The sequence below is a fragment of the Rhipicephalus microplus genome, chromosome 4, assembly GCF_043290135.1.
Source record: "Rhipicephalus microplus isolate Deutch F79 chromosome 4, USDA_Rmic, whole genome shotgun sequence".
Lineage (NCBI taxonomy): Eukaryota > Metazoa > Arthropoda > Arachnida > Ixodida > Ixodidae > Rhipicephalus > Rhipicephalus microplus.
Genome location: NC_134703.1, coordinates 74151843 through 74178729, shown reverse-complemented (window position 1 = coordinate 74178729; position 26887 = coordinate 74151843). Strand labels below are relative to the sequence as shown.

Sequence of the window (26887 nt, the reverse complement as noted above, 5' to 3'; positions counted from 1 at the left end):
AGCGTATTTCCCGCTAAAATTTATAAAAAAAATTGAACGTTACTCACATGGAGTGCCTGGAGAAGCGTCTGCTCAGTATGTGCAGACGACCATTCCGCCGAGATTCGATCCATCCGAGCAGTTCACTGAGACGCCATCTTGTTTGGACAGCAAAGTAGCCTGCATCGTATTTGTCTCCGATCCTGTCATCGCGAAGCTGTCATTTTTACCGGTTACGTAAGAATCGGAATGGGACTTGAGAAGGCCGCCGTTCATTTAGCTGTTTATTTAGCTATCTACGGTGAGTATTGGAACACGTATCGTGGTATTAATATATCGTGTTTCCGTGGCGTAAAATCGTAAGAACTATAAATTATATGTTGTTTTGGAGCGAACATTTAGGCGAAACATATGATAAACGCCGATTGATACCTCTAAATTGAAAACAAGTGACCAAGATAGTGATATAAAAAGAATGCGTTAATATTTTTTATTAATTCAGCGCAAAAAATAGGGGACTACTTTTGGAGGAGCAGGATTTCGCCAGGCGATGCCATTCACCCGTTCGAGCGGGCGAAATTGCAGGCGGGCTCTTGGAGTTTGCACCCGAACGCGTTGGCGAAGATAGGTAGCCTTAGCAGGGCGGCTGTTTCGCAGCTGCCTTCAACGACGAGACCTCGCTTCCGGCAGTCCTGCGTGATAATGGCAGCGCTCGTCGAGACAGCACTGGGCTGACATATCAAGAAGCAAGAACGACAGCTTATTCTTAATCTGAGCGTTGGCTTGGCAACTGCGTCGTTGCACTGCTATGCACGATACTCTATAGCTTATAACAGATGTTTTGCAGTGATTCTATGATATACATGCTTTTTCTTCAAGTGGCAATGTTTCCATTTGTCTTCTAACTTTATTCATTGCCTCTTCCTAAGAATTAACAATGATTCTTATTCATCAGTCTCTTACACTGTGAAGCTAGCATTAAAAATGATAAGACTTGAAGCGCTTTTTGAAGTCACCGTGCATTATTATTTTAAACTGGTGATCCGTATTTTGTAGACGCTTGGTTTCAATGAATAGTTCTTCCCATTGTTTTTCCCAACAAGCGACGCTTGGCTGAAGCCATGCATGGTGGCTGGGCTTCAGGTTCAGCTAAATATAAAATTTCGTTAACCTATTAAGTATCAGCTTCCTTACAGTTAAGCCTTTTGGACAAGTGCCAGTTCTACTTGCAGCTACAGTAACATCTAGGTCACAACAAACAAACAAACGAACAAAGAAATACTAGGTTACGGACTTGATACCAGGTTCGAGGCAGTTAGGGCACGAAGGGGCAATGTGCTAAAATATTCACATGCTTATGTTATTAGCACATTAGGCACCTTCATCTAAAGATTACACCGGTTTCCCCTACCGTACCAAGTGCCTAATAATCAGATTGTGGTTTTACTACTTGAACGTAACACGAAATATTTTTGTTTACATAAAAGTTATTTTATAAGCGGTACTTGTATCCATAAATAAAGAAGTCGAGAAAAATGAATCACATTCACTATCAAAATGATGTTTTTTTTTCTTGTAATGCAAACTCTCGGTCGTATACCAATAATGGCTTGTTAAATTTTGCGGTAAGCAAACAGCTGAAGATAACTTGAACACGGCGATAGAAGCATTCACGTTAGTGGATCATCGCCGCATATTTAGCTGATTTCTATATTAGCCAGATGCTGATTGGCTAACAACACGTTCTGGATCATAGTTTGGTTGAAGTTTTCTCTCGCGAGATATTTAATAATAACTCTATCTAGTAAATAGAGGCCACTACGTTTTCCCACACAAACGTCATAATTATTCCACCAGGTATGCAGTCAGAAATATTTTTTTTTGGGGGGGGGGGGGGGGTGTTCACACTGATCATAATGGGGAGGGGGGGAACAGGCATTACCTTTCTTCTGGTACGTGACTATCAGCGGTAGTTTGAGCAGATTGTGTAAATGTATATCAAAGTCATGGGACTCTCCCCTCCAGCATCCCCATGCGTCTGCTTATGAATAGAATAAATAAAAGTAATCACCGTAAACTACAGTAAACGATAGATATAGTTGCCATTTGGAGCAACGGCCTCTCGTCGCACCATTGAGTCGACTATTCTTCAAAAAGGCATCATTGCGATGACCCGTCCGATCGGAGAAGACATCGCTAATCGTTAATCTAGTCGTCGTCTGGGCGAAGTGTGTTTCACAAATCAGGGACGTTTCCTCTTACAACGTGGAATGAGAGGCATACGCTGCATGGTTATGTACATTCATAATGACATTTCGGTTTTGCTTACTTCGCTGAGCGAATTTCTTACTGTCGATATTTGTGACTGCATGCCTATGGGAATGATTTTTATTTTAAGCTCTATAAGTCAAACAGCCCTAATGCAGTGATAGATTTCAGTCAACGTTATTACTTTAATGCGCGCATACAAGCATGCTTCTGATGTGCAATAAGTCATTTTTTTTAAGTTATGCTGCACACTGACAACACGATTTCGCCCGTGTTGCTTTTCGGGCACTTACGCAACTTTGGTCGACATTGCAGTTGCACTGAGACTTTTAATTGCAATGAGGTATTCCAATCGTAGAGGTTTTATTGCGCAATCTGCGAGGGTAAGGTAATCATTATTGAGAAATGTTTTCTCAGTCTCAATTGAACATGTACCTGGAACCAGATTATACATACTCAAATAGTAAGAGCTCGCTATCTGAGTATATACGTTGCAAATGTTAAATACGCGCAAAACACGTAATTACAGTATCTCTTTTTTATAGCTTTCGTTGCTCTTCTCTCTGAAATGATAGCGTTGCCGCAAGATGTCTTTAGTTGTTTGAAAACGTGCAGCCGTCATTTCTCTTTACGTCAACAGTTTCAGAACTGTACAGAATATTTTACCACGCTGCAGGAATATGGCTGGTATACACTGTTCTAACTAGTACGCGCATTCATGTTTGCACCACTTACGCCGGCGCGAACAGGAGCAGTCTCGTACCATACAAAATATCGAGTGATCGGTTCACTAGTTATGAAGGAATGAACTCCGGTTTATTACAGAGCATAGTGCACCATAATCAATTTTTCAGAGGGTGTGAACTCCTACCATAACTGCTAGCGCATGCAACGCGAGTTTACTTACGCTGTACTCTGCACCATCCATGCCTGTTTCGAGCATTCTGATGCGAGTAGCTGGGATTTCACTGCTGGCATCAACTCCATATGAGATCGCAACGCAACAGAAACTATAGAAGCCCTCTGTGAGGGTGCAATCACTAACGCGAGACGTTTCGCCCGCAGAGTAAGATACTGGGCGAGCACCGTACCTTACTGGCGCCTGAAGGGAGGCGGAGGAAATGTATACTAGCAAAGCTTTCCGCCAGGGGAGAAATAAGCGCTATTGTTTAAGGTGCAACTTTACCACCTGACATGGATCGTCGCTGAAGTACTCGTTTCTCACATTCAGTGTCACTGCCCAAACTTTGCTTAGTGCATTGCTTCCTAACAATGCGAAGTCACCCCCTTAAAATACGCTGTCCACACGTATTGCTGGGTAGTTCGTGTTCTTTGTCAATCGGTGCCCTTCTATGAAACTCGATGGCTGTGCCAAAACGCAGTATGATTATTTCTCAAAAGGCGACGCTGCTCCCAGTTAAACTTCTTTCAGTTTTATGTTCCTTATTCTTGCCCTGTTTGCCACACTGCTGAACAATAAAACTTGTGCTCACTACAGCGGCCCACACTCTATTTCTCATCACGCTGTTTTAGGTTTATCACCACAATCTTTTATTTATCGGCTTAAGTTACATGATGAGCATTTAAGTAGGCCTTTCTGAGGTTGTGATTGACCTGCACGTTTGCCTCTGTGAAACTTCTGTCACTGAACCACACTTCGGGGTGCCTTTAGACGTTAGGGTAACGTAAAGACATGTATTACTGTACTTAACAATCGCACACAAGCGAAGTTTGGTAGATAAGCTGAATATTCTGTCACTAGCGAGCGCGCGCGTGTTTAGTTGTTAACAAAATGTGCGAACGTTGAATGGAAATGTCAGTCTCGGCATATAATTTAGCACACGTGCGAAGAGTCACATTGTCATATGCTTGAACGTTGCCTATCAGACCTTGGAACTGTGTCTGGCTCCTACCATTAAAACCAACCTCTGCCTAGTGAAAATTCTCGTGGTGGTCGACTCCGGCGAGATCTGTTTCAGCGGGTAGAAGCATGACCACTACTGCAGCATTAATCCTGTCGCCGAGACGCTTTAAAACGTGCTTGGTCGAGATTTCTGCCAAAAATCTCACAGAGTGTCATAGTCTTGACCAACGCCGAGACACGTTCTTCGTTATATCATTCGACCATGACACTGCGACACGTTCTTCCATATATACATTATTCACTGAAAAAGCGGACAGGAATGATGTTATGATAGCAGCACCGCTTAGTTTCTAAATCATGTCCTTGCGAAACGACAGAAAAGAAAGGTGGGAACTGTGGAGGGGGGGGGGGTGGTTGAAGCCTAACTCCCACCGCTTTGGCTACACCACTGGCCTGCAGTATTTTTACGTCGCATCTACCGAGACTGTTACCTTAACTCCGCAAGCGATGGTGAACAACTGCTTCCACGGAGTGAGGTGCAAGTGCATAGGCAGCCCTGTTTCAGCACTGGAGTTGAGCGCGAGGTCGGATCGAAAGCTGTCGGCGACGCACTGATACGCCAGCAGGTTCTCGGGTATGCTTGTCGCCTTCGAACCGGCTGGCTGGGAACACTCAGTCGGCCACTTATTGGTGTTTGACAGCCTGAAAGAAACAAAAAAAACGTGGTTGATCTCCCTACATAGGAATCGGTATAACACGAAAGTGAAACGCGTCTTTACAGAGGTAGTTGAGTGTTTATTGTGCATTGTTTTAGGAACACCAACAAAATGCAAAGACACGTTAGGAACGTCAAGCAGCTCAGAACTTGCAGCACACACCTCAATCAGAAAGCACGCACGTAATCAACACACACAGGACGTGCATGGGCTAACAGCTGTCACACCTCGACACTGAAAGCGCGTTGTTCAAACAGAAAGACGCACGAAATGAGCGCACAGGTATACACAGGACAAGCGCGAACAAATGTCACATTCTTCCTGCGTCGTGCGTCAGCAGCGCACTCCTTTCGCAAACGCGGCCGTGGCAGCGTGCAAAGTGACCTTCGTCCTCTCCTGAATTACGAGTCTGATAAGTACGTGCTCACGAGAGACCAGCTCCGTAGAGGGGCGCTTTGTAGAGGCGACAACCATTCGAGCGCGCCCAACGCTACGCTCTGTACCCAACGATAAGGTCCCTAGATGAAACAAGTTTCCTGTAGGGACCTTACCCAACGCGAGCCTGTCACGCCATCTCGCCACTGATAACGAAAACACGCTGAAATTTCGAAGCTCTGAGGACTGACAAACGGTGTGTGGTGTATATAAATAGCTTCCCGTTAGCATTGCAGACAACGTACGCTCTGCGGCGTAGAAAAACACCCCGCTCCAGCAATATATTAACACATGTTCATTCGTATCCGGTTTATTTCTTAAATAACAATGTGTGCCCGACGGGACGAATATTCCCCCATCCTTCAGCCATGTTTTAATTGGCAAGGTACCAGTGTATAATTTAAAGGTAAAAGTATTGAGCTTTGGCGTTCCAAGCATTCTTTCAACACGTTGAAGAACATGTTGTCCTGGGCCTGCACAATATTGCAGAGAACCATGAAAAAAGTATTACCGGTAAGTCCATATGGCATTCATTTTCATTATGTTAAAAACTAGGCCGGCATACCTAATGACCTAATTTTTCTTTTGGGCTTGCACAGTGTATGGCAAACCTGATGTGCCTTTGAAAATGCGGATGTGGAAGTGCGAGCTGTGCGACAATATTTGTTTTTTTTAGTGGGAAATGGTGTAACTTTTGTACAATACGCCTTTGGCATAGGTTCTCGTATCGAAACATCGCCCCTCCTGTCTGAAGTACTTCCTCTGCTCATTCTGTTTATACCTCTGCTTCATGATGTATGATGCAGTACCTTCATCATTAGTAATTAAAAATCGGCTGCATAAAAGGTCTCGTTCTACATGAGTAGCATTGAAATGTTTCATTATTAGGGCATTCTCTGACAGACAAGACAAAACCATTCAGTGCCGTATACCTCTGGATGAAGCGTTTAGTGATCATGTGACCGATGGCGCCATGCTTGAATGCTGCCACGACGTCGTATTGGTACATGGCGTGAATGACGGCCGCGGGTAAGGCGACGCATGACCCGTTTTGAGTCACTACGATGTCCACTACGAGCGGGTCGAAGGAATTGTCGGACGGAACCAGATATTTACTCCTTACTTTGGCAGATACCAACCAGTCCGACAGGAACGCATTGGAGCCTGCGAAAAGTAAAAGTGATACATGCGCGCAATATAATCCCCCACGTGGGGGACCAACTGCGCTCATAATGTGAACTCAAATGGCGGGCCACACATTGACTGCGAGATATCTGTGCATCTCTTGTTTCCCCGGCTTCTCTTTTCTTTTGCTGCTTTCTCGCTACGGAACACGTTCATGCGAGTAAGAGAGCATTACTAATCATTTTCTTTCTGTTCCGATTCAAAAGAAGAAATAAGTAAACAAAATGCGAGCATCTTGTACTAAAGTTGAGCAAAGCTGGACTAACAGCGGAGCTGGTAGCCGAACATCATTATCAGCAACGTCTTAACTAGCAAGGTCCTCCTTATCTATTTTTTATCGTTTTTTCTCATCTTTCCGTTCCGTTTACCTGTGTATAGCACAAATAGTAAATGATTCACAGTGCTCCGTACTGTACTATGAGGGATCTGTAAGCAGCTGTTCCTACGACACGGTAAAGCCGCACTCATTCATGCGTTTGGAATAAACTGAGAATGGTTGTGTGTGTATCGAAAAATTTATTTTCACAAATGTCAATAATATTTCATCAAAGCATTTTCTTCTTAGACATACAATATTGATGATGACAAAACAGACTTCAATAACATGAAGATGGATATGAGATGACGTGGATAGAACATGTACATTCGATGGTTCATGCAAACACAGCCACATAAAAATGTGTCAGAAAAGGACAAATACACATATGAATACTGCAAGGTAAACAAGAGGCACAAATAAAATAGAAATATGCATATTAACAGAGAAAGCATCACGTTTTAGGATAAGGAAAATGCGTCCACCTCGAAAACAGGACGGAAAGACACCGTCCTGTAACATCGCCAGATAACCGCGTTAAAGGTAGCACCAATCTCATTCCAAAATGTCAAACAAAACTCAACAGGAAAAGCGTCTGGCCCAGGGGCCGTTCCACGTGTCGTAGATTTCAGTGCCACCTTTACCTCTTTAGCCGATGGAGGGGTGTGTAGGCAATAAACAGCTGGTTGAGGAATGCGGGGCAAACTTTTAAGCATTGGCGGTGTTTCATCATAGTGTGTCCGCATGGCCGAACACGGCATTGCTTCAAAATGCTCCAAGAAAACAGACCGATCAGATCACTCGTAGGAAGTGGCTGCGCAGGTGGTATTTGCGCTGCCATAGAAAACGGATGGCTGTGATTGCCCAAAAAACGAATGTCTCGCGTAGCGCAGCACCTCAGGATGTGCACATGGGTTATGGCTACAGCGCCACACTGCGGCCGCCAGGGACGAAGCAGCAGTCAAGCGCTGAAAGCGCTCACGCAGTTCACGCTGCCAAGCTCGCATCAGAGGAGAAGGCGTTTTGGCGCCCAAAGCAATGCGTTACTTCATTGCATTGTCAGCAAGCTCTTCAGAAACACGCCGACGAAGCGAACGGCCCTACTGAGCAACGCAGGTGCCACTGCGTTTTAAGCGCATCCCAATCTTCAGGACCGGACGCCGTGAGTGACACACGTATTGCGCGTCACAAATCTGATCTTGAGCGAGCGTCCTACTGCAGGGCGTGAGCATCAAGACGCCGTGGCTTTTACGAAAAAGAAAATGGAACTTCAAGCTTCAAGACAATAGGCCGATGATCCGTTACGTACACGGGAGAAGGTGGGAAGGACGGAACGCATAAATCGGAAACAAACGCCTCTAACGCAGGTTGAACACAAGCCCGGTCGAGCCTGCTGGAGGATCGTCCGCGCCGCCATGTCCAAACAAAGGCGTTTCCGTCCACTACATTGTGCGCGTTCAGTAATGAAAAGTGATGTACAAGGCATCCCAGCTCGCGTGAATTCCAAGCAGACCAGCCCCAGTCAGAACATTGTACATCGGTTCGCGTATTTAGAAGGCAGTTTAGGTGACCAATTAGAGTGACATTATGACCATCAATGGATGGATGGATGGATGGATGAAAAACTTTTATTGGGGTCCTGAAGGATTCCACCCTCGTTTTATATGGGTAGGATTGCGGGCCGCTCCCACGTTGAGACGGGGAGGCCCAGCCTCAACGCCACATCGAGGGCCTTCTGGACAGCCTTGAGTTGTTGTATGAGAACTGGACTCGTGAGCATTAAATGAAAGGAGTTCTCAGAAAATTCTTCATTTTTTCTTTGTAAAGAGGGGCATCTCCAGAGCATGTGGTTAAAATCACTGCGATTCTGGCAGTCCGGACAAAGTTCTAAAATACCGGAGTAATGGCTATAGGTTACGAGGCTAGGGTATGTTCCCGTCTGAAGCATGCGAAGAGAGATTGCCTGTGGCCTAGACAACTTTTCGTGTGGCAAGGGAAAGGACCTACGGCCTAATTGATAATCCTTCGTGATCTCGTTGAAGGTTGTCAAAATGTCCCTAAAATGAAGGCTGGGGGCTGATCATTTGTCTGAGAAGCACATGTCCCGGCGTGGTAAGTGAAGCCTCGGACCTTGGAGTAGGCTAGCTCGTTGACATTGGGAAGGCCTCCGACCCTCAAGTTAAGGTGAGCAGGGAGCCAATTACGACCATCAAGAAAAAAAAAACACATCCAGTTCTCTGAAAAAAATCATTAGACTGTCCAGCTTGTGATGGCCGATACACACACAGTATCCTTAATCTGAGAGAAAAGTAGCTGCAGTCTAAAGCAAAAACCCTACCAGCACCATCGTAAAAAGCACGATGATCCCACAATAAAACCCGAATAAAATAATAATACCTAATTCCATAAAACGAGATGAAGCGAAAGAGAAATAACAATCTAAGATATACTTTCGTGTAGAAGCAAGCACGTCAGATAGCGAGAAGAAATTTATTTTCTGCAGGCACAAAACATCACAATTCGCAGCACAGGCAACACTAATCCCTTCGGCCTGCTTTTCCGAACTGCGAAAACTTTGAACGTTCAATGAAATATTATGCAGTGTAGTAGCCATATTGAAAATTAAAGACTAACCTGGACGCATAATTTTGGACGATTTTCTCAACCAAATTACAACGCACTGTTTGACCCTCCGAAAGAGAGTCGAGGTATTTTGGACCATTGAGATTTGCCACGGCCATCACTGCGTTCATCGGAGCAAAAGCGGGGAGTGTGCCCTCGATTGGTTTCACGTGGAGCTCCTATTTAGACGCCGACTTCGCCAAGGCTAGACAGTCCGATGCTACTATCCAGTTTTAGGCTGAAGCTGTGTTCCGAAGACGTGTCCAGTGGAGGTAGGGACTGAGCCGCTGGCGAGCTTGTATCCTCGTCCTTTCTGCTGGCAGCACTGTCCACGTTTCGGCAGGCCGATGTAGGCACCCTTTGTGTGGGCGATTTTTTACGTGTATGACGCGGTATCGAAGTGGTCGGAGTAGCAGCAACAGAAGAGAATTTACTTTTTTAGATGCGAAGCATCTAATACTCGAGGCTTGTAGTGCGGCGCCGTCCGCAAGCTTCCTCCTCCTTCTTCCACCATCTGTGCATCCCTTCCTCCTCTACACACCGCGCGCGCTTCACTCCTCCACCATCTGTGCACCCTTCCTCCTCTACACACCGCGTGCGCTTCTCCTCTTCACGAACATTCGCTAGCTGTATAATGTAGCGCGCATGCGCCGTCACGCTTCGAGAACATCGGCAGCTGACGCGCGCGCATGCGCCGTCGCGCTTCGAGAACATCGGCAGCTGACGCGCGCGCATCCGCCGTTGCGCTTCTCCCCCTTCTCGAACATTCGACAGCTGACGCGCGCATGCACCGTCACCCACCATCTGTGCCGCGCGCGCTTCTCCCCTTCGAGAACATTCTACAATTCTCCTGATTCTCCAGTGGACGCGCATGCGCCGTCGCGCTTCGAGAACATTCAACAGCTGACAGTGCATGCGCCGTCGCGCTGTATATATACTCAAGGTCGGCGCTCGCTCGCTCAGTTGCCGCTCGTCGGTTGGTTTGTACGGTGCGTTGACGCCCAAGGTCGCGGTGAAATGAATTCCAACGAATCCACAAACACAATGATGGACGTCCCTTCGACCAGCGCCGCCCTTTCGCATACGTGTGTACGTGTTCACTCATTTAACACTCCCTCCTACAACCACGTTAACCAATTTAGCCATCGACCCAAGTAAGTCGCAATTTAACACCCCATTTCACAACCACGTTAACCAATTTAGCCATCGACCCAAGTAAGTCGAGCTTTAACACCCCGTTAACCAATTATATGCTCCGCATCCTCCTCAGTCTTCCCCCGAGGGAAGCTGCGGGCAATTTTTTTTCCGCACTTTTTTCCGGTATAACAGGTGTCGCAGGGTCAACTCCATCAGTAGCAGCCTGAGAACTGGGCTCAATTGTGCACTGAACATCAAGTGGCGCCAGAGAAGTGACGCCAACGCAGTTTGCAACGCAGCGCGCTGCGTCTTTCGAAGCGCATGGTTCCTGCACCAGCAGGGAGGCCGACGCGCCGACACTGCGAGCTTTCGTTGTGCGCTTCGTCCGAAGGAACTTGAAGGGGTGAGGCCAGCACAGCGTCCATGACTTCCTCCACGCTTCGCTTCGCACATGATCATTCACTTCTTGGATAGGCTGGCTACGAAGGAAAGACCAACCAGGGTAGACCAACCAGGTGATGCCATAAGGAGCTTCCCCCAAAAAATGATTTAACGTGTATCATAATCAGTGAAAGTGCTTAATCCTTCCACGCATACTGTTATTTCTATAGGATGGTTAAACCTTCAAGTGACCCTGAAGGTATCGTTGGTTCTAGATATTTAATAAATATCCGCCAAAGGCTTAGTGTTAAACGTGAGTAACTTGGAAATAGATTTGTAGAGCATCGTTAAGATACATTGTTTAGCGAAGCTCTATTTAGTGTACATTATTAGCGATTCTACTAACGTTTCGGACTGATAGAGGGCAGGCGTACGTCGTTTTTTTCCCATTTGAAAGAACGACGTAGGCCCGCACTGTCTTACGCAGAGCTTTTGGTGCCGTCACTTTGAAAAAAAAAAAAAACTGGACAAACCGTTATAGACGCATAAGCTTGAAAACAGTTTGCTTCCTATATTCGACATTATTAATTCGCGTAATGACAAAAAAATCAAGAGAACACTCGTATGATAGCCCAAGATGGTGGTGTTTATATTAGTGAGGAATGTAAAATGGCATGGAGACTACATCGTTTTTACTGTTTAGCCACGTTCGTTGGAGGCGCACATAATAGTGACCCGGCCATGTTTTCTCTCATTTGTCTGCTCGGCCAGCGTTGGGCTCTGAGAGCTTTAGCAATGCCACAGCTAATGGTTACGAAGCACTGGACAAGACGCGAAAGGCAACGTTCCGATTCTATTGTGGCCGATCGTTCCACATGTGCCCACATCCATAGTTTTTTCGCAATGCACTGAAGGGAAATCTGGCGCTAGCGCCGGGGGAAGCGCTGCAGCGTGCAACGCTTCCCTCTGCATGGGGATGCTTGGTAGAGCATGTACTTCCCTAGACTTGGTTCTTTCGGCTTGATGTGCAAGAAAAGCTCACCGAAAGATCAGCTCTCTCACTTCGCGATCTTGACCCATTTAGTATTACCAATTCAAATCAGTTCACGAGATTCGTGACAGGCCGTTATTTTTATTGAAAAAAAAAAGTTAAAACCTAACAACAAAGTCATAAGTTCGCTCGAAGTCACGTACAAAAAGAACATTAGGCAAAATTTTCAGCCAAACTTCCCATTGCGACTGATGCCGCACTACGTATCCCCTTAATAAATATGCGCCCGCAGCCGCCCTCCCTCCCCTCCCCCCCTCGTGGCAAATAAACCCCACCCAAACAAACAGCCCCCTCATGCAAGCGATGAATATCATCGTCTATAAACAGATGTGGTGGTAAGTGCTCACTTAATTTATGCGCCGGATATGCGCTGTATTTCTCATCCATCTTCTGTTCCGTGTCTTCGGATGGAGGGTAGCCGACGAACACGCTCATACTTGGCGGCCTTGAATACGGGTCGGGAAGCGGGCGCAGCCATGACGAGGCGTTTTTGGCAACGCAGTACACGAGCTTTCTGGTCATTGCGTCCAAGTAACGTCGAACTGTGTCTCTGCAGGCGAAGAAAAACGCGTTACGGGAACGGCGGTAAGGCTTTTAGGACATCTCGTCACTTTCGTGCGCGGAACAAACATCTTCAGACAGGAGTGAAAAAAAGCGGGAGCTCATTGAATCATCTGTCGAAAACACGTAGAAATAAATGTTTATTGCTGTTAAGAGCGGAGCTCACCTTTTCGTTGCACCTAATAGTGTAAACACGATTTATTACAATCATGAACCAGTGCGTTCTGGCTTAGACCTATTCAACATTTGTTTTGTTGACACAACAGGTGCACCAATTTGTCTGGCGTGGCCTGCAATAAGTATGATGAGTGTGTCTGCAACGAGAATAAAAAAACACATAACACCACGTAAAAACTAGTCACAAAGCTTCTTGTAAAACTTCAAATGACGGTTGGACTGGGAAGGTTTGAGCTCTAGTCCAGTACTGGCAAAAAATTGGAATCTCTTTAGGAAAAGCTTGGCATGGGGGGAGGGGGGATTAGAAAAAGGGGGTAACGATTTAGAGTACAGGGTACTCTACTATGGGAGAGCTTAAAGCCGTCCCGTCAAACAACCGGAGTACTCATTGCTAGCACCCAACGGATGCTTTGGGGCATTACTAGCAAAACTTAGCTACGTTGAACACTAAGTTCGTTGCTGGTTCCAGCCTTGCAGCATTAGCGCATTCTGCTCTTTTTGTTTCCGCTACTATTTTAAGCGAGCACTTCAAGAGAACTACGGCGAGGTTAGCGATAATCCGGTTAAAGAATACCGTTCTCATCTCCATGACCACAGCAAGCTCTATTTGAATTTCTCCATAAAAAGCTTCGTGACAAGAGGGAGCAGGTGACTAATTCGAAAAATAACGCACTTGAGAGGTGCTTAAGAAAACATCGCTGGTACCTAGTTGGTGCTAACTTCTAAGGGGAAAATTTCAACGCAAAACGTGACGCAGCACGAACAAGAGCGCCAATGCTGTCCTCATCTCTTCTTTGGAGTACTTCATAACTTGCGTGGAAGTTTTCACATTCACAGGTGTTCACTCATCGAAGTGAGCTAACTAAATAACCAAATAAACAAGTGAGCCCACCTCATCCGATAGTGCGAAGCATATTGAGAGTGCTTATGCACCCCTAATAATTTCGCGTACATTGTTACGGTACGATCAGCACACCCTTTTCCGAATAGACTATATATGCTGATGATGTAGGCTGTACACCGAGCAAAAGAGTTTCCGTAACAATGCAACTGCCCGATTCATGGCCGCTCCCCCAATGTATTTGGGAAGAAGCGGCCGCCATTAACCACTTCACCCTTGCCTATGCTCCAACATGTATGGGTGTACTATAGCTTTGGATGGCCATGTATGCTGACTTGTTCGGTTTTGATTAGTGGCCGCCGCAGCGGCGTAGCGGTTATGTTGCTCGACTGCTGAACCGAGGGTTTCGGGATTGAATCCCGACCACGGCAACCGCATCGCGATGGAGGTGAAACGCTAGAAGACCGCGTTTACTCTGCGATGTCATTGCGCGTTAAGGAACACCAGAAAGTAAAAAAATTTCGGAGCATTTCACTGAGGTGTCTCTCATAATATATCGTGGTTTTGGACGTAAAACGTAAAATGTTATTATTTGCTTAGTATTTTATCTGGATCCGACGTAGGCGAAGCGGTAGAAGCCGGTGCTTACTGTGCGGTGTTACTACGATTCACTAAAACTACACGGTGCACGTAGATTCTTGCCCGGGCTGTACTTCATATTGTGGTTGAGTGCGCCACAAACTTATTTCCTTCTCTTCCCCCTATGCTGCATCCCTTCCACACCAAAAAGCTGTGAGATGATGCCCTCTGCGACGGCCCTCCCGAGGTGCGCCAGGGCTTGATTCAACGGGCCCGGTTGGTCGCCGAGGTCATCACGTGAGCCCGGACTACGGTTCCCTCCCACATGCTTTGGTTAAATGTACTTAATTAAATGGTTTCTCTCTCTTCCACCGACTAGTAATTTTGCATTCGAGAAAAACTCTGTTTCTTCAGATTACTTCTACAAGGTGGCCATACTCACGCAGCACCTGCTCACTTATTTTCTCGCGCAGAATGTCAAATGAACGTTTTATTGATTGATTGATCTGTGGGGTTTAACGTCCCAAAACCACCATATGATTTTGAAAGACGCCGTAGTGGAGGGCTCCGAAAATTTTGACCACCTGGGGTTCTTTAACGTGCGCCCAAATAAACGTTTTATTCTCTCTCTCAACACAGAAGACTATCGTCTTTTGACGGTCTTTGCCAGTGAAGCACGCAAATACTCCACCTATTTTTCATCTACGAAAGTTGCGTACTTAGTTCTTCAACATAATACTCGTTGGGGTTTAACGTCCCAAAACAACGATATGCTTTTGGGGAACGCCGTAATGAATGTGCTCCGCAAATTTCGACCACCCGGCGCCCCTATCAGAACACGTAAATATAAGCACACGGGCCTCAAACATTCCACCTCTATCGAAATTTGATCTACGTGGCCGGGATGCGATTTCACAATTTTCGAACAGCTCTCGAACACCACAACCATGCACAGGATATACGCGGCTAGTGCACTGGTAAAATATATTTATTTATTTAACATACCTTACAGGCTATCGTTAGAGCATAGGGTAAGGGGGGGTTACAGAAAGAAATAAAGAAAAATGAGAACGTATACAGTTCAAATATATAAATAAATGCAACAAAACAGCGACACTAATAACAGTAATATAACAAGGGAAATACAGTCACCAAGTATATGCACCTCCATACAAATGTCTATGAAATGATGCTAGATGTAGTGAGAGAGTAGTTTCTCGCGAAACGCGTTGTTGTTAGTGACTGAAACTATCTCGTCGGGAAGATCATTCCACAGTGAGATTGCCTGTGGCAAAGCAGATAAGTTGAACGCGCGTGTTCTGCCAAAAATACGCTTAAAGCTGCGCTGATTTCGCATGCGTGCAGACATGCGATCCGGTGTGTGTAGAGGGAAAGCGCATAGATTTCTGCTATTAATGTACTTGTGAAACATTACAAGGAGGGCTATCTTGCGGCGGATATCCAATGGTTGTAAACCGATCTCGCGTTTAATTTGAGATACACTGTTGTGACATTGGTAGTTCTGAGTGATGGGACTATTTGCGACGCTATAGAAATTATCATAGATTTGCAGCTTTTGTTAGCGGTGTGTATCTGCTCGTAAAAGTGTTTGAAAGACGAATATATTACTGGCTCATCGACGGGATGGTATTGCGCTGTTAATAGGTGCTGCCTTGCGTAACATGAGCGACTGCAATAACTTGCCGAGCAAAACAGTGCTGCATTAAATCCCGGGTACACATAAGTACTGTCATGAAATTTGCATACATATACAGGGTGTTTCGTTTAACAGTAAAAATCTTTCATAAAACTTATAACACAGTCAGGCTCTTTAAGCTTTCACACAATAGCTCTAGTTGAGGCGGAAGTACTTTTCCGCGAATGAAATGGCGTTTATGTGACTAGTGAACAAAAACAGTTATTTAGGTGTAATTATTGACCTGAGTGCAGTTGTTAGTTAGAAAGTTGCAGGGCATAATAATTGATTGCGTACCCAGTTTTGTCATCATAAACGTTTCACGTAGCTAGGGATATTAGTCGTCGAGTTTCAAGAATGAAAGCGAAACTGAACGCGCGCGGCACGTGCCAAGCGCGGCCGTTCTGTTACGCCAGACTGGACTGCCTATCTCAATTTCGCCACTTTCGTCACTACTCATCTCAATTTCGTCACTTGCTTGTCACTGGTAGCTCGGGTAGAGTGTCCAAAATATATTCCAGGCGTTACGGTTTCGGTCTAACGTGACAGAACAGTCGCTCTTTCTCTGTGTCGAACACAATTAGGTTCCATTTCGACCTTAAAATACCACGACCAATTTATAGAAGTATGTGCAACATTCATAGCGTATACGGAATAGATATGCCATAAGTTGGCACGCACTACAACTTCGTGGCACAAACATCTGCCCTCAAGTCAATAGTTAAAAAAAAAGTTAACAAGTTCGCTATTTATTCTCAACAGTGTTATCTCGGCTGCGGCAACATATTTCCTAGGAGCGGAGTTCGCGTGCGAAGTGATAATAATGAGAAGCAGCAATTATTATTCCAACTGAAGTACATGGGTACGTTAGTGGTCATATATACGTCATATGTATGAATAAAAATGACGCCATCTTCAACTAAAGGGGACCATGTGTACATGCTAAGTAGCGGGCGCTAACGTTTACACTAGTGGAGGCGTTGACGCTAGCGCTCAGTGTGGTGTTGAGAAGGAGAGAAACCCTGGGAGGCCCAAAGTACGCAGTGATAGACCAGTGTTTTTTACTGGGACATGCCAATCCCTGCTATATGGGCATTTTGAGGCAAAAGACTCCGATTGAACGCGTAGAGCCGCAGTCCTCTTTTAGTTAACGCGCACGCTGCACACGCTGCGAATTTTTATTGTTCAACAATGCAGAGGAAAAATCTTCCATCGGCCCTACCTTGGAAGTCACGATTCAGTGCCTATATATATATGGGGCGGCCAGTGAACAGGTGTTCAGCGCGAGCAGTCAGTCTTTTCAATAAAGAAACTCGCTAGCAGACGCTGCCTGCGTCGGCTTTGCTTGATGAGTGAGGGGGAGGGGACGCTCACGCGAAATGGGGTGTAGACGCCACTATAAGAATGCCTAGAGAGAGCGGGTGAGAGGGCATAGGCTACCAGACGCTCCCTGCGTCGGCCATGTAACGATGGCGCCGGCGTTGTGAGGCGGGAAAGGGGGGGGCTTAGGAGAGGTAAGAGGGGGAGGGGATGCGCATGCGCAGTAGGGCGGTGACGTTGTACGCCGGATTGAGCTCGACTCTAAGCTACTGGCATCTAAAAGTAGAGTGGACGAAAAGACAACTTGCCGCCTGCAGGGACCCAACCTACAATTAATTACGCGTTCGGTTATCTACCGATTGAGCGACAAAGGTGGTCATCGCACCGTCTAATTTATGGTAGTACGCTCTGCTCGTAGCCCACCGTCATGGGCATAAATCAGCGAAGAAATTGGAGCGCACTCAGACTCACTCATATCTGTAAAACATTTTGTACTAATTTACGCCAATATACAACCTCGATAGCAATACTGCAAACGAGTAGATGGGATCATAGGAGGCAAATTTCAGCAGGAGTTCATTCAGACATACGAAATATCTTTTGCGCTGGTAGCACAACCGAACTCTCCTCAATATTTACCTTAATCGGACTCACTCAGACTCACGTTTACGGAAATTTTTATGAACCGGACTCACTCGAATTCAGTGAGTGAGTCTCTGTGAGTCGACCGATAAGTCAGTTTGCCGATCTATGGTGCCTGCATCCGCAGAATTTTTGAAAATGCGACAAGAAGAGGAAGAGATAGGAAGAGGTAGAAAACTTACTCGGCAAAGAACGTAGTGGCTGCCAAAGGAGCTGCCATGACGTGCCTGACTTTACGGATGCAGAGAGTATAGGCACGGGGTTGCTGATAGAGGCTGAAAACTTCTTTGTCCACGAAAGGCCCAAGCTCACGCAAGACACTCCAGCTGGTCCAGAAATAAAGCTCCGTTTTGTTGAGAGTTCCAATGAGGCTTTCTAGGGCGTTCAGCAACCGCTGGTCGAATTCCACTATGGTGTCGGAATTGTAGGGCGTGTGGAGAGCCAAGGCTTCGCCGAAGAAGTTTGGACTTAATCCACGGATAGACACCTTGGCTGCTGTGGTTGTCAGGAAGTCAAGAAGTAGCTGCATGAATAAAAAGGAAGGATCGGAAAGGTGCAAGAGTTGTATTTTAAAAAAAGTGTGTTTACGAAATATTTATCTGACAAATTTCCCCTCTTCAGCACGAAGCCAGAAAGCATTCGCAGATTTCGCAATGGATTCGAGCTGCGATTCGATGGTTTTCAAATACCTCTTTCTAACCCTTACGCCTCACTGCGGGACTCAGTGGAACTCATTTACAAAAAAAAATGGTCAGTCATATATATACTAAACGGAAACACAATTACGTCATTGCCGGAATTGCCATAAAGACACCACCGCGATTGAGGATCTTCTTTCACTTTTGTTCTATTGTAGGACAAAGCCTTCTCTTAACCCTCTAATTACCATACAGAGTTCCACAACAAAAACGACCTATACATGTTCACTTTTATATTATCTGGCGAAGAAGCGTATATTTAAAAGAACACGTTGCAGAAATAGTTGGCGATACATTCTTAGCTAAAATATTGAAGCCCTGCACTTGACGTAGATAGCGAACCATCCTGTCATGTGCTACTTCTCTGTCTTGTCATCGTCAAACGTAGCACTGAATTATTTTGAATGGGAAGAAGAGTTTATAGCTACAAGTGCAAAACTGATGATTCAGTTTTTGAGTTCTACAACTCCAGTAGCGTTCTAATTAGTTATTGTGCGATTGGTCTGCTACACTACCTACAAAGGAGAACTCTCTTCGGCTTACCAAAAGTGATTCATCGTAGGTTACACTTACATAATTCATGTATGTATCCAAATGTGCGTTAACCAGAATGGCGGCGTGTAGTATATGCGATACATATTTAATTACAAATTGTACGAACAGTGCTAACCGAGTGCGGTTGTTATTTTTTTTCGGAAGGAGGCGTTCAGGAGAAAGTATTGCGGAGGCTTCGAAAACGTATTGCAATCCGTTCAAGTTTTCATAAAACGCGACTGAGCTGTCACCTTTTTCGAGGAAAACATTCAATAATTTTTGTAGAGTAGCACCACCTCGTACAAATATCCCTCGCAAGGAAGTGGCTGAGTAAGGCCACATGTATTTTGAGCAGTGTGTTTAAGTAAATGTCAATTTTACTGGACACTATGACTACAAGGCATAAACTGTCACTGAATGGTATAGCTATTGCACCAACGTGTGAAATGTTTAAATAATATTAAGGCATAAAGCAGACAAGTAACTATGCAAATGGTACATTAGTCTTTCACCTAACCAAGTGGACTGCTAATTCCGCAGGGAGCAAGTCCGTCATGCGAGCATTCTGAGAAGCGTTTCTGAATGTCGACTCAATCATGTTGCAGCTTAATGAATTGCCATGTATGTCCGACGGAAATGTGAAAATTGAGTGCAGTTGTGATCAGCATGGCCTGACCAGCGCTTCCGATAGGGTTGAACTGCGTTTTTGCAGACAAGGACACAGCGAAGGAAGACAGCGCGTGTGCAGCACTGAGCGCTTGCTTTCTTTCACTTTCTCCATGTTGTCTGTAATAGCGCAGTCAAACCATTTCAGAGTGAACGTCAACTAACTAAGCCAACTTAGAGCTCACCTTATACCAGTAAAAGCTGCAGATATTCTAAGTGAATGCTGATGACGGAGCGAAGCTCTATTGACAAAATGATACACGATATAAAGAATCTTTATGAAAATGTTTTAAACCATATGCACGCTCTGTAAGCTCTGTAGATTGTATCACACGTAGATGTTTCGCACCCGGCGAGACTCGACGACAACGGTCGGACATTGTGAGGGCCTAAGGATCTAATACATGCGAGAACTCTAGTGGTTTCAACTCATGAAAAAATGTCGCATTCGCCCAGTGTCATCACTGTTCCTTTCACAAAGATATTGAGCGAGTGATCCACAAAAATAGTAATTTCTCATTTTTGCGACGTCAAACACTTGAATGGTTCAGGAAATTCACTTCACTTCGCATATATACGTTTATATCGTTGGCTAGGTTGAAATTTTTTAGCGTCCATATAAATTTTGTTGAGTATTGACGTTTGCAATCTAATTTTACTAATGAAATTTTCCCGGGAAGTTTCCATTGCCATAATAATTATCTCTTTCTATGCAGGCTTCAGTTGATGCTATATCCTAACAGTGGCAGGAAAGCCTTTCTTCCGAGCCTTATCTGATGCAGACGGCCATTAGAAAAATACCTGTCTCAATAGGGACTTAAACCTGAAAACAAACTTGCCTCAAAAGGAAGTCGTACAAATACTTGCCCCAAAACAAAATAGATATGGTACAAAATTACGCATTTTTTCTTTGTTGTAGGAGAATTTGTCGTTGAAGAGTCAGGTGCTGGGCCTGTCGGTGCATAGTTTGGAAAAGTGATGAAGCCAGCCATTGGTCCGGAAAAAAAAAAGAAGCAACAGCCAGAGGCAGGTGTCTGCACCACGCTGCGCTTCCCACACGTAGATTCACAGTGATCTATAATTGTGTTTCATGGTGCGTCAAGGTTCAACATAAAGTACTCACAGTTATTTTCTTTAAAAAAACCCTCACCCAGAATAAATGCTACAAGCAAGGCGAGCTCAAACCTATGTAACTATAACAGGTTTCAAATCGTTTTTTTACGCAATTGACTGCCAAATATGTCCAGTGAAATGAATAAAGATATTTACTGCTTCATTATTTCTTAATTGGTTGGTTGAAATTCCTAAATTTATATAGATAAATCAACGTGCCACTACTAAGGGCAGTTAATATCGCACGTAAACTGGATAATTTTTATCACTTGGGGCTCTGTGACGTCGGCACCACGAACACTTCGAATTCATGTTCCCCATCTTAAATCAAAGTTCCACAAGAGTGGTTTTTTTTGGGTAATCACGGTCACTACCTTTTATAACGACGCATGGTGATTTTGCAATATCTGAGCGTTCCAGTATGTCTTGTGTCTATTATGTCAAGCCCACGTTAAAAATACCTGTTCTGCTACAGTAACGTTCCGCCCTTTCTTACTAAGCTCCGAATAGAGACCCTGGTGATCATGTTTAGTCAGTGCTTCGACAGCGCCTCACCTGCAGGAAGTCCGGTCTTGGACTTACAGCCGAACCCAGAATTGCGAGGACTTTTGCGTTGAGGTTCACTGCTTGCTGAAGCGTTGGCAACGTGATCTGAGAGATTTTCGCTATGGCTGCCAAGGTTTGCAAGTACTTGGTTGCCGGGACATGGCCCACAGACCGCAAGAGCTGCACTTGCCCAGGCACGGTGGAGGTGTCTAGTAGAATCTGTAACTCGCCAGGTTGGACTGCACGTGTTGGCGTCGTAGAAAGTTAGTGCCGTGACTGTGCGTTCATGTTCTACATACCTCCTATACATGCCACATTAGGAACACTACGCTGAAGCTCTAGCGGTACCCAAGAGGCCGCCCGATCAGTAGACTGCCATTTCACAGTAACAGCTTGATCATATAACAAGAGCAAACTCATTCTACCCCAGCCACACCAAGCTGCATTCCTACAAGAACTAGCAGCCCAGTCCCGAAATGTTGACATCGATACATTCCCGCACGACATGAGGCCGCAAAGTCGTCATAATATCCCACTAGCTTAAACAAAAACCTCATGTTGTGCACTGCGCCTTCTGTATCGCATCTTATGTAACTATAAGGGCCGCATGTCAGTGCCACCCAGTCAAGGTATTCGTAGCATGGTGTCGGCATCAAGTTTCTTGCGATCCATAACTAGTACTTCGCTTAAAGGTTCGCGAATCCCTCCAAATTTCTGCAACCTACTTTTGGCGACAGGCGCGCGATAAGTGATTCCTTAGGGAAGGGGGCTCACCGCAGTGCCTCGACAGTGCTAACGCGCACACGACACCGCGTGGTGCTCGTGGCAAATTCGTCACTCACGACAGCAAGTGTGTTTAGAGAAAACCACGCCAGGTGCCGCCTTTGCTGGCGCTCTCTGAAATCGACACCGCGATAGCGCGCTATATAAACGCTTCGCTTAGTTCACTGTCACGCGGTGCACTTGCCGCCTTGATGAACGGTTCGTGAGCAACCTGTTGCAACATAAAAAAATGAAAAACAAGATTTAAAGTTTTCATGTCCGAAACAATTTTGAGCAACACGACGTGAAGTGCAACGTCGAGTGATACGAGCACGTATACTGTTGTGCACAACACGAGCTTGAACAACGAATTCGTATTTATTCAATAATTCCTTGCAATGCACTGATAAGAATGTGACGCATTGAATCACCAGAGTGCTAGATACCTATCCACTCGAACATTTAGTGTCATGAAAGTTCTTACGCTTGTTAATTGAGTTTAGACGCTGTAATTTCTAAAAGGTTAATACAATGTTCTGCTCGTATTTATCACAAGCGTAGATATAAATTCATTAATTAATTCATTCATTTACTCATCCTGTTTATTAGCAAAAAAACATTCTGGTTGGTCTCCTGGACGAAAAGCTGTAATGTATCAGCCTGAATTGGGCCCAAGAGACTAATTATAGATGGCAACTTGTCAGAACTGAAAAGATTCACATAACATGTAAAGTAATATCACTCATGATAAAAACCTTAAACTTAAACAATGCCTATAATAAAACTCGTTTAAGTGAAACAGGCAATGAGTTTCGGGATGAGCAATATTCTAATAATAATTGTCGCAGTTCAACGTCCCAAAACCACCATATGATTATGAAATACGCCATAGTGCAGGGCTCCGGAAATTCCGACCACTGAGGGTTCTATAACGTGCACCTAAATTTAAGAAAACGGGCCTCAAACACTTTTGCCTCCATCAGAAGTGCTGCCGCCGCAGCCAGGATTCGATCCCACGACCTACGGGTCAGCAGTCGAGTACCTTAGCCACTAGACCACCGTGGCGGGTGATAAACGATGTTCCAAGAAGAAACAATGCTAACAGAATGCTCAAATTCATTTGTTTACAGACTAGAAACGATAATACTACAAGTGCGTACAAGGAAAAGCAAACGATATAAAAAGTATACACCTGTGATTCTGTCAGTAAGCCACACGGGATTGTAAACCGGACTCACCGGAAGGCCTGATGTGGAAGAGTCCCCCGAGCCCGTAGACGAACGACAGGCGCACATGAAGCGTGAGCAAGGACTCGTACGATTTGTCCAAGTTGTCCTGCACCTTCTCCAGGTTGAGCCGTTCGTCTTGCATGAAACGGTAGAGCACATCGTGCTGCTTCTGGGGCGCCGCATGTCGGGCAAAACAGCCGAGCGCAAGGTTCGCAGCCTTCTTCCTTGCGCTATCAGGCGACAGGCTCGAGCTTGAAATGGTATTGATGCCACGGACGAGGTCCTTTAAAAATTCAATATCCCGATCAGCACAGGTGAAAAAAAAAGTGTATATATCGTTAGTGGTACTGTACAAGCAATGTGCTCTATATACATGACTGGCGCTAATATCGCGGTTTTCCTCAATGTTTACTATGGGAAATAGTGGTGCATGGATAGTTCAACTACAGTGAATGTGATGGGTAGTACATGAATTCGCCTAATCTTCAAGCTCGCAGCTTTGAATACAATTGTGATTTGATTGATATGGAGGGTTTAACGTCCCAAAACCACCACATGATTATGAGAGATGCCGTAGTGGAGGGCTCCGGAAATTTCGACCACCTGGGGTTCTTTAACGGGTGCCCAAATCTGAGCACACGGGCCTACAGCATTTCCGCCTCCATCGGAAATGCAGCCGCCGCAGCGGGGATTCGATCCCGCGACCTGCGGGTCAGCAGCCGAGTATCTTAGCCAATAGACCACCGCGGCGGGGTTTGAACACACTTGTGACTGTGCTTATTGTTGCGCTTCGGCTCTTGTTTCAGATATAACAGTGACTCGCGAACCGATTTTAATTCGTCAGCTTAAAAGGCCAAGGTGGTGGAGTAGGACTGCTGGACTTTCGCTGAACTTCGCCTCGTGACAAAGAGGCTGCAGGTGAAGCGGAACCGGGAAGAACAAAGCTTACGCAAATCCACGTGGACAATTCTCACGCCGGCAAAGCCCCATGCGTTGCAGCTCTTTTCCAGACTAGCGCCAGATTTACTTCTAGTGTACGGCTATATATGAGACTCCATGCTTAGTAAGAGGAGCAGTGAAAACACGGGCCCAGCGTAAATAAATTGCTTGTTCGATAAAACATCGTGTGGTGAAGAGCATATATTTCTCTTTGATGACCAAGAAACTGATTTTAAAATGCAAGACACGTATTAGAGGAATTGCTAAGAAAAATCATCGGTCATTTGTGATGCTGGAGATATTATCACGTATGTTAAGAGAGGATTTACAGACTTAAACCTTTTTGAACTCGATCGAAGTCTTATAGTACTAATAAGCAAACGGGTCATTTGTTCAAGTAACGGAAACATGCCGAGCACTGTATACATTGTGCAGGTAAAAGATAGCGTTGTGATCCACCGCATGTAACTGGTAGATTTGAACGCTACTTATAAATTATATAGATTACAAAAGAGAAAGGTACTGTTGTAACAGAAGGTTAATCAATGATTGAATAAATGTTCGGCTAGCAACTTTGCGTGGGCGTGTTCTTTAGCCACGTCATTTCATCCCACCGCTTCTGATTTTGACCTCAAAAAATTTTCAAAATTTTCAAATATATTTTTTAATGTTTTTATTCTACGTGTTTTTTGTTATACGTGTTATAACGAGCCCTTCGCAGAGTAAGGGCTCGTTCACACCTGCGACGAGCCCCAGTCACGCGACCACATTGGTCGAAAAACGACTATTAGGTGGTCGCAAAGTCACAAACCACTGCACCGTTCAGATGCGTAGAAACGGGGCGCCAGTTCATTTTATGGGACAATGTCGATGCGAGCTGAGATGCGAGCAAACGTGTATTCTGTATGGCGAAAGTGTAGAGAAAGTCACACGCAGGTGTGAACATCGGTCGAATTGAATCACTTTTTCGTCGCCAGTCGTAAATGGTCGCTTAAGGCGCGAAAAGTGGGTGCGTGCGCCCGGTGCACTGAAGTGGCACTCGCCCCGCCACGGTGGTCTAGTGGCTAAGGTACTCGGCTGCTGACCCGCAGGTCGCGGGATGAAATGCAGGTCGCGGGCTAAGGTACTCGGCTGCTGACCCGCAGGTCGCGGGTGGTGGCTGCTTCCGATGGAGGCGGAAATGTCGTAGGCCCATGTACTCAGATTTGGGTGCACGTTAAAGAACCACAGGTGGTCGAAATTTCCGGAGCCCTCCACTACGGCGTCTCTCATAATCATATGGTGGTTTTGGGACGTTAAACCCCACAAATCAATCAATCAATCAATCAATCAATCAATGACGTGACACTCCGAATGGCTGCGGTGGCAGTGGTCGTCTGCGGCGCGAGTCGTCCCTGCGGAGGCGAGCGGAGAAGCGGTGACGCTTTGCGTATCTTCATTGTACTCACAATTACGCAATTACGTTACTGCAGAAAAGGTTCCTCTGCTGTGTGCACGCGAAAACCATGCCGAAGGCAAGGGGATTCCGACTTGCGGCGGCGAGAGGGCGAGTGACGACGGGCTAGACGCCTGCGACGAGCAAAACGAACGAGTCCAGTGACGTCGCGTTTTCACACAACGAGCTGGAACGGTTAATGGCCATGTGGACGAGTTGGTTCGGGCACATACTTAGGCATTACGGCAACGTGGTAAAAATACAAATGAATAGACTGGCGCATGTCCTGTCCTTACTTTGCCTTTTGTATTCGCGCTGCCATGATACTTCACTACAAAAGGCTGGATGTGAAACTTGCCCGTTGAGGCTGACTAATTCAACGTGAGTGCAGAGGGATTAATGTATACAGGACTGGTAGGGCTACCAGTCTGACTAAGCGGTTCTCTAATGTCAGGCTATCGCTGCCGATGCATCGCGCGAAAGTGCTTTGCAAATGAGATGCTGTGCAAGACCCGACTCAGAGAACGTGCAGATTTTAATAGGCATGGCGTGTGCAAACCCTCAACCCTATCACAAGAGTCACGTTATGTTCTTGATAGGCTTGACCAGGTTTGCCATTGGGTGAAATCGAAAAGGCGCCAGAACTCAAGCCAAATGTAGCCAAATGTAGCCATGTCATTTAATATTATCGTCAAGTTTGGTACCAAACGGGACAGAACTGGCATTATAATTATTGGAGGATAAAGCCATTTTGAATAAGTAAAACTATAAATTTTAAAGTAGCAGGTGAAAAGCCATGTCACGAACTGGAAATTTTCATCGCCAAACTGGTTGAATAGTAGCAAATTCGGTGCAAAGTAGCGAGTAACGGCAACCCTGTGCCTTACATAGGTAGATGTTCTCGGTCGGCATGGTCAGCTTTGTCCAGCAACTAGACTAAGGAGCCCAACCATGATTGAGAAATGGCGTATAATTCACGTACGGCTTGCAGGATGCCATCGTAGTCTTCCAAGATGCTGAAGCTGGCGCCTTCGTAACGTCCGCAAACGTGCTCATTGAAGTTGTCGCAAGGGTCGACCAGCGGGTTCAGCATGGCGCGGAGTCGTTTTCCCAGTAACACACACGATGGCGTGTAGCAGACAGGATAATTGAAACCCTTGAACTCTTGTCTAGCCATCGCTGCGGCACCGCGGTG

General features: G+C 45.6%; 1 protein-coding gene across 2 annotated transcripts; it reads right to left on the bottom strand.

Annotated features, from left to right (window-relative positions):
* Positions 1-438: 438 nt before the first annotated feature.
* Positions 439-26887, bottom strand: LOC142813938 (uncharacterized). 2 transcript variants are annotated; one of them, XM_075891889.1, is made up of 8 exons: positions 26675-26887; positions 23328-23601; positions 21337-21566; positions 17953-18293; positions 12302-12504; positions 6195-6426; positions 4603-4813; positions 439-671 (listed from the first exon to the last, which is right to left on the bottom strand). In XM_075891889.1, the coding sequence occupies exons 1-8, from the start codon at positions 26867-26869 to the stop codon at positions 537-539; spliced, it is 1821 nt and encodes a 606-aa protein (XP_075748004.1). In that variant the 5' UTR covers positions 26870-26887; the 3' UTR covers positions 439-536. The 2 variants fall into 2 exon arrangements, with proteins under 2 accessions (XP_075748004.1, XP_075748005.1); XM_075891890.1 differs by lacking the exon at positions 6195-6426.

What these genes read in the sequence shown, in the direction of transcription:
- LOC142813938 (XM_075891889.1), bottom strand. Translation starts at nt 26,869, where the DNA reads ATGGCTAGACAAGAGTTCAAGGGTTTCAATTATCCTGTCTGCTACACG. An exon ending in GCCACTACGTTCTTTGCCGA is followed by an intron (nt 12,505 to 17,952) that starts GTAAGTTTTCTA and finishes CTTCGCCTGCAG; the next exon opens with AGACACAGTTCGACGTTACT. An exon ending in CCATCGCTTGCGGAGTTAAG is followed by an intron (nt 672 to 4,602) that starts GTAACAGTCTCG and finishes ATTATCACGCAG; the next exon opens with GACTGCCGGAAGCGAGGTCT.